This window comes from Dendropsophus ebraccatus, chromosome 10 (genome assembly GCF_027789765.1).
Source record: "Dendropsophus ebraccatus isolate aDenEbr1 chromosome 10, aDenEbr1.pat, whole genome shotgun sequence".
NCBI classification, from domain to species: domain Eukaryota; kingdom Metazoa; phylum Chordata; class Amphibia; order Anura; family Hylidae; genus Dendropsophus; species Dendropsophus ebraccatus.
In genome coordinates, this window is record NC_091463.1 from 9,394,533 (window position 1) to 9,409,367 (window position 14,835).

The following is a 14,835-nucleotide window of genomic DNA, read 5'->3' on the forward strand; positions in this document are numbered from 1 at the left end:
AGAGAAACTGTTAGCTATGTCTTGTCTTGCTTCCTCACTGTACAGAAACCTGACTAATGCTACGTTTGCACGGAACGATAATTCGCCCGATCGTACGATTAACAATGTCGGAGTAAGGTTTTTTTTTTTCATAACGATCAGCGTTTAGATGGTACGATATATTGTACAGAAATTCGTTTTGCGATCTCTTAAGCCTATCTCACACATTGGTTAAAATCGGCGAACGACTGTTCACATGGAACGATCTGCGATCTACGATTATCGTTCAAATTCGACTGTTATCGTGAGAATTCGCACAATAATCGTTCCGTGTAAACACAGCATAAGACTGACTTTTAAGGCTGGGGACATGGCAGAGGGCTAGGGCCCAATCAAACCACTGTAGGAAGCGCTCTAGCCTGTGTCCTTCCTATACAAAGTCCAACATCAAAAGACCCACACTTTCTTACACGATTTCCTATCTGCAGCCACTGTAAGGTGTAATGTGAATGGGTGAAGTGTGCACATAGAAGAAGTAGAGAAGATGATAGGAAAGGAGAAGAAGATACTCTTATTGGTTCACAGATCCCCGTGACATCTTACATAGCAGCATCTTGTGGTGAAATTTTATCACTACTACATCACCACTTACCTACAATAAGTACAGGCTTTTGCAAAAGGGTGTAACCAATAGCAACACGTGTGGTAGGACACCGCATCTACATCATATACAAAGTATTTCTTGTTCACATGAGTCCTTTCCGCTAACAACTAATGCCTAGGTCCTGGGTTTGGGGCCCTTGAGAAGCCAGAATTGTGATGCAGGGACATCTCCCTGTTTGTATCACTGTGGCTTGCATCAGGACCGGCCAGGGATATCCAGACAAGTGTTTGATGTCAATACCGTTCATGTTCAGCATCTAAAGGTGAGAGTAACACTATACAAAAACATCTCTCCTTTGTGTGACAGTGGCACATATGTTGTGGCTTGTATGTTTTTCAAATAATATCAAATAAAGTCTAGCCTCACTTGTGGCTGCTATAAACCTAGCCTCTCTTGCGGCTGCTATAAACCTAGCCTCTCTTGCGGCTGCTATAAACCTAGCCTCTCTTGTGGCTGCTATAAACCTAGCCTCACTTGTGGCTGCTATAAACCTAGCCTCACTTGTGGCTGCTATAAACCTAGCCTCTCTTGTGGCTGCTATAAACCTAGCCTCTCTTGTGGCTGCTATAAACCTAGCCTCTCTTGCGGCTGCTATAAACCTAGCCTCTCTTGCGGCTGCTATAAACCTAGCCTCTCTTAATATAGCATACAGCATAGATACAGTAAGGCGTTGTATTCTGATCCGGACAGAAATCTGTATAGAGTACATCCGCAATCCATATTTTATTGTGTATCCCCCCACCAAAAAAAAAATAAAATAAAATGCAGTGCTCGGTAATATCGTTGAACTGGTTCAAAAAAGATGCCGAACCCCTAAAAAGGTCACATGATCTGTGGATCAGAATGCGTACTTTTAAACTACAGATTGCGTGAACACTAACTTTAATACATAACTGCAGATCCGCAATTTCGGGCTGAATTACGGGTAATTACATGTAAATGAGCCCCAACAGAGTCAATCGGTAATAGAACCAAACCTACAACATAGATACGCTAATAGATCCAGGCTTTGTGCATAGGTACGGTAATAGAACCAAGCCTATTACATAGATACGCTAATAGAACATGAATTAGTGCATAGATACGGTAATGGAATCAAGCCAACTACATAGATACAGTAATAGAACCAAGCTTACGGAAATAAAATTTGTCACCTGTAATTTTCTTTTCCTGGAGTCCGAAGGCAGCACAACAATGGGTTAAGTTCAGGTTCCCTGGAACAAGTCAGAAGAGACTAATTAGCAGTAATTAACAATCAAAGATAATTAAGCTCCTATAAGACCGCAGAGAGACCACCAACACACTGAGTAGTATGCAGCAAAAAACAACTTTATTGGGGGGGCCTTTGTGCTGCCTTCGGACTCCAGGAAAAGAAAATTACAGGTGACAAATTTTATTTCCTTCCTGGACGTCCTCCGGCAGCACAACAATGGGATTTGTGAAGCCTTTTAAGGGGGGGAAATACTCTCTGCAGCCCCTCGTAGCACTTTTTTGCCGAAGGCTGAGTAGGTAGACATGTCTAATCTGTAATGTCGGATGAAGGTGGCCGGACTTGCCCACGTCGCCGCTCTGCAGATTTCTTCCTGCGGAACGCATCTGGATTCTGCCCAGGAGGTGGCAGTAGATCTCGTCGAATGAGCTCGGAGATGACTTGGAATTTCAAGACCTTCTTTATTGTAGCAGAAAGCTATAGTGTCTCTAATCCACCTGGACAGGGTGGGCTTGGATGCTTTATTACCTTCTGTTGATGAAGAAAAAAGAAGGAAGAGGTGTTCAGATTTTCTTACTGCACTGACTCTGCTCAGATAGCATAAGACTGATCTCCTCACATCCAGTAGTGCCACTGCAGGATCCGTAGAGTCAATGGAAGGCAGGACGATCTCCTGATTCATGTTGAAGGATGATGATACTTTGGGGCGAAACCCCGGAAGGGTACGTAATACTAAACAGTCACCCAGGTCTCTCAGGTAAGGTTCCCTCGATGACAGCGCCTGGAGTTCGCTCACCCTTCTTGCTGAAGCCATAGCGACCAGAAAAAGTGTTTTCCATGACACATATTTTATGTCTGCCGTTTCAAGTGGTTCGAATGGTTCTTGAACCAGATGCTTTAACACCAGGAGTAGATCCCAGGAAGGCAAGGGACTTCTTACTGCAGGTACTATATTCTTCACAGCTTTGAAGAAAGTCTTGACCATCGGATTATTCGAAAATTTCCCATTAAGATGTGCATTAATCGCTGTGAATTGCAGCTTCAAAGTATTTAGTTTCAGACCTTTTTTCAATCCTTCTTGCAAGAAGTGTAGAACTGAAGGGAGGGAAACTTCTGAGGTAGAAGGGCTGATGGTAGACTTAAAGACCTTCCAGATTCTTTCATGTCTTGAGCGTGTTTGGTTTCCTGGCTTTTGCTAAGGTTTGTATGACTTCTTCTGAGAAACCTTCTTGGCGAAGTTGATCTAGTTCACCAACCAGGCTGTTACGTGGAGTCTCTCGAGATCTGGGTGGTATAGTCCCCTCTGGGAAAGGAGGTCGGGACGAGGTGGTAGCTTCCAGAATCTTCCTCTCTAGAGTGACCAGACGAGCGAGAACCAGGCCCTGCGAGGCCAGAACGGGAGAATTAAGATGGCTTTGGCCCTCTCTTGTTTGACTTTTTCTAGAACCTTCTGAATCAGAGGAACCGGAGGGTAGGCATAGACAAAAGTTGTCTTCCAAGACATGGACATCCCGTCCAGCACGTAGGGGTTCTGATGACGGACCAGGGAACAAAACTTCTTGAGTTTTGCATTCTGACTGGTGGCCATCACGTCTACTTCTGGGAGACCAAACTTTTGGGTTATTTCCCTGAAGATCTTGGGGTTCAGGCACCATTCGCCCGGCATCAGGCGATGCCTGCTGAGGGCATCTGCTGTCACATTCAGGACCCCTCTTATGTGAACTGCTGAAATGGCAAGAATGTTCTTCTCTGCCCACTGGAATAGTAGTCTGCATTCCGACATCAAGGAATCGGATCTCGTTCCCCCTTGCTTCTTCAGATAGAAGACTGTTGCCATGTTGTCTGACTGCACCAAGACCTCTTTGTGGCGAATCAGAGGAAGAAAATGCTGTAACGCCAATCTGACTGCGTGCAGCTCTTTCCAGTTTGATGACATCATCCTCTCTTGTGAGGACCAAGCATTCTGGATCCACCTTTTCCCTACATGGGCACCCCAAGCCCAGAACGAGGCATCCGTGGTGACGGTCACTTTCGGACGAGGTAAGAGAGATACTCCTGTCTCTAGACGGCCTGGATGCAACCACCATGTCAGGTCTTGTCTTGTCTTGTGAGAAATGAATAGTGGCTTGTCTAAGGTTGAAGAAGTCCTCTTCCATGATGTCAGGATGTCCTCCTGAAGAGCTCTCGTGTGTGCCCGTGCCCAGTTCACAGCGTCTATGGATGATGTTAGGCAGCCTAGAGTCCTCATCGCTCGTCTTACTGAAGAATGAGGATGGACTATTACATTTCGGACTTCTGCTCTCAGTTTCCGGATTCTTTCGGTTGAAAGAGTAAGAGTCATTTGGTGCAAATCCAGAACAAATCCTAGATATTGGACCCTTTGTGCGGGAACCAGTTGAGACTTTTCTCCGTTTATGATAAACCCGTGTTCTTGAAGAAAGTTTAGAGTGGTGGCCAGCTGAGAGCGAAGGAGAGACTCTGACTGTGCTTTGATGAGCCAATCGTCTAAGTACGGTATTACGGTTATTCCCTGTAGACGAAGAGCTGCTGTTAGAACTACGGCCACTTTTGTAAATACCCTTGGCGCGGAGGACAGGCCGAAGGGAAGGCATGTAAACTGGTAGTGATTCTGAGTCTGATGATCGAGGATAGCTACTCGCAGAAACTTCCTGTGAGCTGGAATCACTGGAATATGCAGGTATGCATCTGTTAAGTCTATTAATGCAAAAAAATCGTTTGGCTGCAGACAGGCGATGACTGATTTTATATTTTCCATTTTGAAGTGTTTGGATACCAGGTGCCTGTTTAGGTAGGTTAGGTCTATTACTAGCCGGAACTTTTTGTTTGGCTTTGGCACGGTGAATAGTCTGGAATATACCCCTCGGCCTCTTTGACTGAATGGAACCTCTTCCAGGGCACCTTTCAACAGGAACTGCTGGACCAGGGGGGGGGAAGGTGAGGATCGGATGAGGTGTTTATGAAGAACTTGTCCTGAGGAATGGTTCTGAACTCTAGTGAGAGACCCACGGAGACGACTTTGTGCACCCACAAATCTTCTGTAGACTTCCGCCAGGTGGAAGAAAAATGTAGCAGCCTTGCCCCCACTGGTGGAACTGATAGCCTGGCGTCATTGCTCTGTAGATCTTTTGGACTGCGGCTTTTCCTTTTTAGGATTGTAGGTTGTCGAGTCTCTGGTCTGTCGGGAATTGCGAAAGCGAAAAGGCCTATAGTTTTTCTTAAATTTTGGTGAGGTGCGTCTCCGATGAAACGGTTTCCCAGGTTGTTTCTTCACAGATGAAGGATACACCGCCTCCTTGTCTTCATTGATATCTTTTAGAATTGGGTGAAGTTGGGGTCCGAACAGGCTTTCTGGATCAAAGGGGAGAGAGCAGAAATTATTCTTAGAGGAGAGATCACCCGACCATTGTTTAATCCAGAGACACCTGCGTATGGAATTCGTTAATGCCAGAGTGCGAGAACTCAAACGGAGAACATCAACCGGATAGTCACATAAAAATTCAGCGGCTCTTTTCATCTGAGGGATTTTATTAATAATATCCTCACGTGGTATTCCTTCTTCCAAATCTCTGGTCAGATGACTGAGCCAGGTGCGGAGAGCTCGGGCGACTGGGACTGCTGCAAGTGAAGCCTTAGCTGTAAAGGAAGCAGAGGAATAAGCTTTTTTAGACAGCGTATCTGCTTTCTTATCCATAGCATCCTTCAGTAATGTTGCTTCATCAGAAGGATAAACCGAGTTCTTGGATAGCTTAGCTACAGCTAGGTTTATTTTAGGGGGCAACTCCCATGCTTCACACTCTGTAGCGTCTATTTTATACAGATTTTTGAACCTGGCCCCAGGGTCCACCCTTTTCTCGGGTTTTTTCCAGTCTGCTTCGGGCCGCGCGTCACTTCCGGTTTGGGCACTTCCGGTGACGTCACTTCCGGATTTCCTGGCGCGCACGATTGGTCCGCAATCTTTGTGCCTCCCGCCGGAAGCACGTCATCCCCGGCCGTAACGTCACATCCGGTCTGACCTCCAATCCCGGAAACGCCATCTTGACACGTGGAGGACACCGGAGGACCCTAACTTCAGCAGAAACACCGGGGATATGCGGGACCGCACACAGGATAGAGTTATTGCAGGTACTCGCTGCATGGAACTCTAGAATAAACCTTCCTTAGCAGGAACCCTCGCTGCTATATTTAGGAAGGTTTAAGCCCACAATAGTGTTCTGAAACAAATAAAACATAATATTAGTATAAGACAAAAGTAAAAATATATAAATATAATAATAAAAAACCTGACTCCTAAGAGTCCACAGTCTCTTCTAAGATGTTTGCAGAAGAAATAAAACTCAGTGTGTTGGTGGTCTCTCTGCGGTCTTATAGGAGCTTAATTATCTTTGATTGTTAATTACTGCTAATTAGTCTCTTCTGACTTGTTCCAGGGAACCTGAACTTAACCCATTGTTGTGCTGCCGGAGGACGTCCAGGAATACATATATACGCTAATAGAACCAAGCTAACTACATAGATACGACAGTCAAGCCTGCTGCACAGTTACGGTAACAGAACCAGGCTTAGTGCATAGGTACGGTAATAGAACCAAGCCTATTGCATAGATACACTAATAGATCCAGGCTTAGTGCATAGATACGGTAACAGAACCAGGCTTAGTGCATAGGTACGGTAATAGAACCAAGCCTACTGCATAGATACGCTAATAGATCCAGGCTTAGTGCATAGACTGTAACCAGACTTCGTTCATAGATTCGGTAATAGCACCAATGTATAACACCTATGTGCCCTCACAATGTACGGCCCACACAGAACATTCCACCAGTTCAGGAGGTGCAGTGTTGTATATCCACAGGATACGCCATACTGGTAGGGAGCTGCATCTATCCTGAGAATAACCCCCTACCCCCCGGCCTGCCTGCAATAGGCACCCCGATACATCTACAAGAGTTGGCAGCAGAGAGCACTGTGTCAGACTCAGACTGGAATGAATACACCACTACCTGCAGGACATACAACTGATAAGTACTGGACTGGAGCCTGATTGACTGAGCAAGCTGGAAGCCATGCGATGTGATCCAGCTGGAGCTGACGGGGACCACGACTCATACTAGGTCCCTAGTATGAAATCTAGGTTTGTCAGTGTTTTTTCCTTCCTAGTGCCGGAGCTCTCCCTTAGGTGTTTTAGCCATCCAGATTATTGCACCGTTCATATGCCCCTACTAACCTACTGACTGCAGTAACCTCTCTGCTGCCCCAGTCAGATGCATCTTTGAGGAGAAGTGCCATGCGTATATCATTTTAGTAGTAAGGATACAGATATACATGCCCCTCATCCTTTTAGGCCCCAGCATTGCCCCGTTGACTCCCCAGCTCTTTATAGCACTTGTTTTCAGAATAATCTGATGCTATTGATTCCTGCTGCTTTGCCGCCATCTTGTGGCCACATTGTGTTTTGCCTTCAGTAGATTCTACTTTTTCTTTCCAACAGCCGAGGGCATGTGACGCCACCTAGTGTACAAAAAATGGAATAACCCTCTTCCTGATGGGGACACTTTCACTGTACAGGTCGCAAGTCTGGAAACTCTTCTCCCTCGATCTACCAGGGTTGCAGTCATCTGGGTAAAGGAGTTCAGAGTCATTGCCATTAGTGCATTCATCTGGAGATTAACCCCCCAAAAAAGGGTCCACATTAAAGGGGTACTCCGGCAAAAATATTTTCCTTTCAAATCAACTAGTTTTAGAACTTTATATAGATTTGTAAATTACTTCTATTTAAAAAAAAAAAAAATCCACAGAGTTCCAGTACTTATCAGCTGCCGTATGTTCTCCAGGACTGGAGAGAATACACAACTTCCTGCAGGACATACAGCAGCTGATAAGTACTGGAAATCTGGAGATTTTTTTTTAAAGAGAAGTGATTTACAAATCTGCATAACTTTCTGAAACCAGTTGATTTGGAAAAACTTTACTGGAGCACCCCTTTACCTACAATGCTGTAAATCATCAGCATGGATGGGTGTGGGGTCCTGTCATTTCATCTAGCGACTACAGTCCAAATGGGCTCAGCCTCAAAAGTCCAAGTCCCCTGGAGTGCTGAAGGATAGACCGCCTCCTCGCTCCCCTTCCATCTCTGAGCCCTGACTGTCAAAGAAGTGAGGAGACGTTCTATCCTTCAGCACGCCAGGTTCTGGGAACGTCTGTGACACCGGAGAATAAAAGCACTCTCCCATTCTATTACACAGCGTCCATGCAGAACCATACATTTCCATAGCTACAAGCAAAAAGATGAAACTGTGACCATGGAAATAAAGAGATACCGGATTATCAGATCTTCTGGATTACTGGAGAGTATAAACTAATACAAACTCTGCGGCATGTACTGTGTGATCGGGCCGGGTATGTGTACATAATATATACATACCAGCCACATATACATATTATATATACACACACGCACGCCTTACCACTCCTTTTAGGGCAGAGTGATGGACGGTAACTTAGACAACAAATTATATATATATATACTGTACAGAGTTGTGGGGGAGCTGCAATACTCAGCTGATGTCCATAATACAATTTGGCGATGACCAAGCTACCCTGATCATGTGATAGGGCCGAGCATACCTGCACACCAGAACAGCAGTCAGTTTCCTCATCTCACAGTGACTTGTATGGAGAGCGGCCAGGTAGAGAGCACAGGGGTTCCCACCCCACCCCCCCAGGGGGGTCTATCCCCATACAATAACCCCACCCCCCAGGGGGGTCTATCCCCATACAATAACCCCGCCCCCAGGGGGGTCTATCCCCATACAATAACCCCGCCCCCAGGGGGGTCTATCCCCATACAATAACCCCACCCCCAGGGGGGGGGGGGGTCTACCCCCATACAATAACCCCGCCCCCAGGGGGGGGTCTACCCCCATACAATAACCCCGCCCCTCAGGTACAATAACAGCATCAGACTGGGCAGCCACCATCTACTTTTCTTTTAATTTTACATGCATAATATTTCAGATCCGGACAGACCAGACTTTATGCATCCAGATGGATTTGTGCCTCGTTCCTGGTAAAAAAACAAAAAAACAAAATGGGCACAATGAATGGCAGAAAGCCGTCCCGAGAGCTGCGGCCTGAAACATTATAAAAACGGCAAAAAGAACGACTGTACATAAAACTTTACAAACAACATAAATTACAAGCCCCGGGGCGGGAGCTTTCACAGTAGTCTGTGAGACGGTAATACTGGAAGGGAGGGTCCCGCTCCTCACAAAGTCCCCCCACCAGGCGGCATAGGCCAAGTGTCCGGGCCCTCCGGCCGCTCAAGCGTCACAGGATTATCTTCAGTGCCTCTGGCGTCCATGACCAGTCACATGTAACGTGTGCAAAAAAACACAACATCCCGGCCTCCATGTACAAAATAATGGAGCACGTACAGCAAAGGAAGAGCTGCTGCTGCAGGGGGGAGGGAGTCACCGCTCAGGGTCCGGCTCGCAGTGCATGATCCGGATCTTCTCTGAACAGTGTTTTTTGTGAGCGGGCCAGTCCTTCTGTTGGCACTGAGTACCACAGTATCTCGCTAGTTGGCATCTACCACATATATTAAACTCACGGAGCTGAAAAACAAAGAAAAAAAAATGATATACTACAACTCCCAGCAGCCTCAGCCCCCTCTCCCTATACCCCAAGGAGCCCCGTACTCACCTGTTTTTCTATCATAGTACATGGGGGGTAGTGACATTCGTAGTAAGTACAGGAATTCTCTTCTTCTCGGACGACTTCTCCGTTAGCGTTATAGCAGCGAGTGACGTTCAGCAGAGGAAACAAGTCTTCTATGGGGTCAGTGGGAAGCTGCTGGATGGCCAACCAATAGAGAGACTGCTCCCTGCAAACAGATCAACACAGTCACCCCACCAGCAGAATAGTGATTACAGCTCTGGAGTATAATACAGGATGTAACTCAGGATCAGTAATGTATGTACACAGTGACCCCACCAGCAGAATAGTGAGTGCAGCTCTGGGGTATAATACAGGATGTAACTCAGGATCAGTACAGGATCAGTAATGTAATGTATGTACACAGTGACCCCACCACCAGCAGAATAGTGAGTGCAGCTCTGGAGTATAATACAGGATGTAACTCAGGATCAGTACAGGATCAGTAATGTAATGTATGTACACAGTGACCCCACCACCAGCAGAATAGTGAGTGCAGCTCTGGGGTATAATACAGGATGTAACTCAGGATCAGTAATGTAATGTATGTACACAGTGACCCCACCACCAGCAGAATAGTGAGTGCAGCTCTGGGGTATAATACAGGATGTAACTCAGGATCAGTAATGTAATGTATGTACACAGTGACCCCACCACCAGCAGAATAGTGAGTGCAGCTCTGGGGTATAATACAGGATGTAACTCAGGATCAGTAATGTATGTGCACAGTGACCCCACCAGCAGCAGCAGCAGAATAGTTATTACAGCTCTGGAGTATAATACAGGATGTAACTCAGGATCAGTAATGTATGTACACAGTGACCCCACCAGCAGAATAGTGAGTGCAGCTCTGGAGTATAATACAGGATGTAACTCAGGATCAGTAATGTATGTACACAGTGACCCCAGCAGCAGAATAGTGAGTGCAGCTCTGGAGTATAATACAGGATGTAACTCAGGATCAGTAATGTATGTACACAGTGACCCCAGCAGCAGAATAGTGAGTGCAGCTCTGGAGTATAATACATTACTGATCCTGAGTTACATCCTGTATTATACCCCAGAGCTGCACTCACTATTCTGCTGGTGGGGTCACTGTGTACATACATTACATTACTGATCCTGAGTTACATCCTGTATTATACCCCAGAGCAGCACTCACTATTCTGCTGGTGGGGGTCACTGTGTACATACATTACATTACTGATCCTGAGTTGCATCCTGTATTATACACCAGAGCTGTAATCACTATTCTGCTGGTGGGGTCACTGTGTACATATATTACTTATCCTGAGTTACATCCTGTATGTACACAGTGACCCCACCAGCAGAATACAGAGTGCAGCTCTGGAGTATAATACAGGATGTAACTCAGGATCAGTAATGTAATGTATGTACACAGTGACCCCACCAGCAGAATAGTGAGTGCAGCTCTGGAGTATAATACAGGATGTAACTCAGGATCAGTAATGTAATGTATGTACACAGTGACCCCACCAGCAGAATAGTGAGTACAGCTCTGGGGTATAATACAGGATGTAACTCAGGATCAGTAATGTCTGTACACAGTGACCCCACCAGCAGAATAGTGAGTGCAGCTCTGGAGTAGTATAGTTATGTTGGGTATTGTGCCCACATTCTGTTATTATAGTCATTACATGTCAGGTGTTATGTGCTCAGAGTATGGGGCTGGTGATCACACACTTTACTATTTGTATGGCGGCCTGGCACCCGCTGCAGGTATGGCCTCTAGTCCTCAGACTGGCTGATGATTCTATGTGATCTGTAACCCTCTTCCATCTGGTGAACTACTACTCCTTTCTCCCTAAGTCCACTAGTGCATACTAGGAGTTGTAATTCCACAACAGCAGATTAGCCACAGGTTACGTGACATCCGCCATTACCTCTGCTTGCTCGACACTTCTTCTATCTCAGGTTTCCATCCCCAGGGAACCAGCTGCAGATTGTCCAGTCTATTATCCACCGTGATGCCGTTGAGGTGTAAGACCTGGAAGCCGGGTGCAATCCCTCCTTTATGCCTCTGCCTAAAACAGGGTCAGGATTATTAAAGGGGTAGTTCACAAAAAAAAAAAAAAAAAATCTTTCAAATCAACTGATGCCAGAGATCTGTAATTTACTTCATTAAAAAATTTCCAGTCTTCCAGTACTTATCAGCTGCTGTATGTCCTGCAGGAAGTGGTGTATTCTTTCCAATCTTTCTATGGGGATTTGCTGCTGCTCTGGACAGTTCCTGACATGGACAGAGGTGGCAGCAGAGAGCACTGTGTCAGACTGGAAAGAATACACCACTTCCTGCAGTTGATTTCTTGAAAGGAAAAAAAAAAAACAACAACCCCTTTAAAACATGATATCTAATAATCACTGTATACACACACAGGGGTGGCCGGGTACTCACCATAACAATTCATGGAGCAGGCGTCCTGACCCCCGACCCTTGTACTTGTCAAAGGCGTAAGCAAAGATCTTGGCCCCATTGCCATCGGCGTCCACCTCCATCCGAGCCTGAGAAAGAGGGGGAAGAGGAAGATTTTACTATAAGAAAATCCCTTTAAATATCTGGATCCTATAAATGACTACAGTAAAACTTACTTCAAATGAGTAGTTGTCCACCAGGGGGATGTCCTGCTCATCGATCAGCGTATACTTTATCTGAAAGGAAAATGTCGGGTTAATTCTGCAGCCAATACAAGATCTCTGCTTGCTGTCAGTGAATGGGGCATCCCTGGTTATAGCCTGAGGCTGCAGAGGGGGTGATGCTCCACCTGAAAGCTAAGTGTAACAGTCTGCAGCCCGGAGTGATCAGCACAGGGGATTGTTCACACTGGATGAAACTGCAACAAACCCTCAGCTGTGATAATACATAAATGGGATTGTTTACCGCTCCCTGACAGCAAACAGGGATCCTGCACGTGAGGCCGGTGACGTAACCGAGGCCTGAGAGATCCCGGCAGCTTCAGGCAGGGACACACCCAATGTGTGGGAACAATCCGCAGGTGTCACACACCCAGCAGCAGGAGGAGCCATGGCCGACACTGAGAGAACAATGCACCCACCGCCCTACAGCCGGCACTGACTACAATCCCCATCATGCTAAAGCTTTGGCTGCCCACACATGATGGGGACTGTAGTTCTGTAACAGCCGAAGGGCCACAAGTGGGACACCTGTGCCATAGTGTTATCTGCCGCTGAGCATGATGGGAGTTGTAGTTCTGCCCCAGGTCAGAACCCTGGCAGATCAGACAGTAAATCTGGTCCATGTGCTGTTTGGCTGGGGCAGTCTATCGCTCGCTGTTATCAGCCACATGGGCTGGGGGCAGTCTATCGCTCGCTGTTATCAGCCACATGGGCTGGGGGCAGTCTATCGCTCGCTGTTATCAGCCACATGGGCTGGGGGCAGTCTATCGCTCGCTGTTATCAGCCACATGGGCTGGGGGCAGTCTATCGCTCGCTGTTATCAGCCACATGGGCTGGGGGCAGTCTATCGCTCGCTGTTATCAGCCTCTGCAGCTGGGGGCAGTCTATCGCTCGCTGTTATCAGCCACATGGGCTGGGGGCAGTCTATCGCTCGCTGTTATCAGCCTCTGCAGCTGGAGGCAGTCTATCGCTCGCTGTTATCAGCCTCTGCAGCTGGGGGCAGTCTATCGCTCGCTGTTATCAGCCTCTGCAGCTGGGGGCAGTCTATCGCTCGCTGTTATCAGCCTCTGCAGCTGGGGGCAGTCTATCGCTCGCTGTTATCAGCCTCTGCAGCTGGGGGCAGTCTATCGCTCGCTGTTATCAGCCTCTGCAGCTGGGGGCAGTCTATCGCTCGCTGTTATCAGCCTCTGCAGCTGGGGGCAGTCTATCGCTCGCTGTTATCAGCCTCTGCAGCTGGGGGCAGTCTATCGCTCGCTGTTATCAGCCTCTGCAGCTGGGGGCAGTCTATCGCTCGCTGTTATCAGCCTCTGCAGCTGGGGGCAGTCTATCGCTCGCTGTTGTCAGCCGCAGGGGCTGGGGTAGTCTATCGCTCGCTGTTATCAGCCTCTGCAGCTGGGGCAGTCTATCGCTCACTGTTGTCAGCCACAGCTGGAGGCAGTCTATCGCTCGCTGTTATCAGCCTCTGCAGCTGGGGGCAGTCTATCGCTCGCTGTTGTCAGCCGCAGGGGCTGGGGTAGTCTATCGCTCGCTGTTATCAGCCTCTGCAGCTGGGGCAGTCTATCGCTCACTGTTGTCAGCCACAGCTGGAGGCAGTCTATCGCTCGCTGTTATCAGCCTCTGCAGCTGGGGCAGTCTATCACTCGCTGTTATCAGCCTCTGCAGCTGGGGGCAGTCTATCGCTCGCTGTTATCAGCCGCAGTAGCTGGAGGCAGTCTATCGCTCGCTGTTATCATCCGCTGAGGGCAGTCTATCGCTCACTGTTATCATCCGCTGGGGGCAGTCTATCGCTCGCTGTTATCAGCCGCAGTAGCTGGAGGCAGTCTATCGCTCGCTGTTATCAGCCGCAGTAGCTGGAGGCAGTCTATCGCTCGCTGTTATCAGCCGCAGTAGCTGGAGGCAGTCTATTGACCGCTGTTATCAGCCACCAGGTGATCACTGACTATGGATAATAGAAGTAGTAAAGCGGCTGCAGTAGTATAACTCTCATGGTGCCCGGACATGGAGGGGTTGTAGTTTTGCAGCCACTTCCTGCGCCCTCTGCAGGTGGGGTGACTACCGCTGCATTACCCGGGTCACCCACTAGGTGACGCTGCGGCACCGCCTCATCTGCTGACAGCGCCCTAAGCGGCCGGTTTTAAACCTGGACAGGGGGTGGAGCCAACAAGCCTCCGCCCACAAGCGGGTGTGCCCACACGAGACCTACGTACCAACGTGTTTGACCTGCCAATTAGTCGTTATTATTAATAGGTGGGCGACTAATGGCGGGCAGCCCCGAGCCCGGGTCTCACCTTGCCGGCCACCCGCCCGAGCCGCACGATGCCGAGCTTGAAGTCAGTCATGGCCGGTGTGAGGTGAGGGAGTGACAGACGCACGCCGCTTCTCCTGCCCGTCCACCTGGAAGGAGCTGAGCCTGCTGCGTTCTCGCTGCGTCTTCTGTGGACGAGCCCCTCCCACTTGGCCGGTAACGGTCGCCGGTGACGCCAGGGATCGACCGACCGGGCTCGCCCCGACGCCGCACGAGGGAGACCTGGGCTGCCACGCACCGCCTCTCCCCCTGCCGCGCTCTCAGGCGACACCCAGAAGGGGCGGGGCC

General features: G+C 48.1%; 1 protein-coding gene across 2 annotated transcripts; it reads right to left on the minus strand.

The window, feature by feature from the left end:
• Positions 1–8,851: 8,851 nt before the first annotated feature.
• On the minus strand, positions 8,852–14,835 carry ZMYND19 (zinc finger MYND-type containing 19). 2 transcript variants are annotated; one of them, XM_069986200.1, is made up of 6 exons: positions 14,531–14,835; positions 12,198–12,257; positions 12,004–12,110; positions 11,492–11,632; positions 9,576–9,756; positions 8,852–9,487 (listed from the first exon to the last, which is right to left on the minus strand). In XM_069986200.1, the coding sequence occupies exons 1-6, from the start codon at positions 14,579–14,581 to the stop codon at positions 9,344–9,346; spliced, it is 684 nt and encodes a 227-aa protein (XP_069842301.1). In that variant the 5' UTR covers positions 14,582–14,835; the 3' UTR covers positions 8,852–9,343. The 2 variants fall into 2 exon arrangements, with proteins under 2 accessions (XP_069842301.1, XP_069842302.1); XM_069986201.1 differs by lacking the exon at positions 14,531–14,835 and adding an exon at positions 14,310–14,396.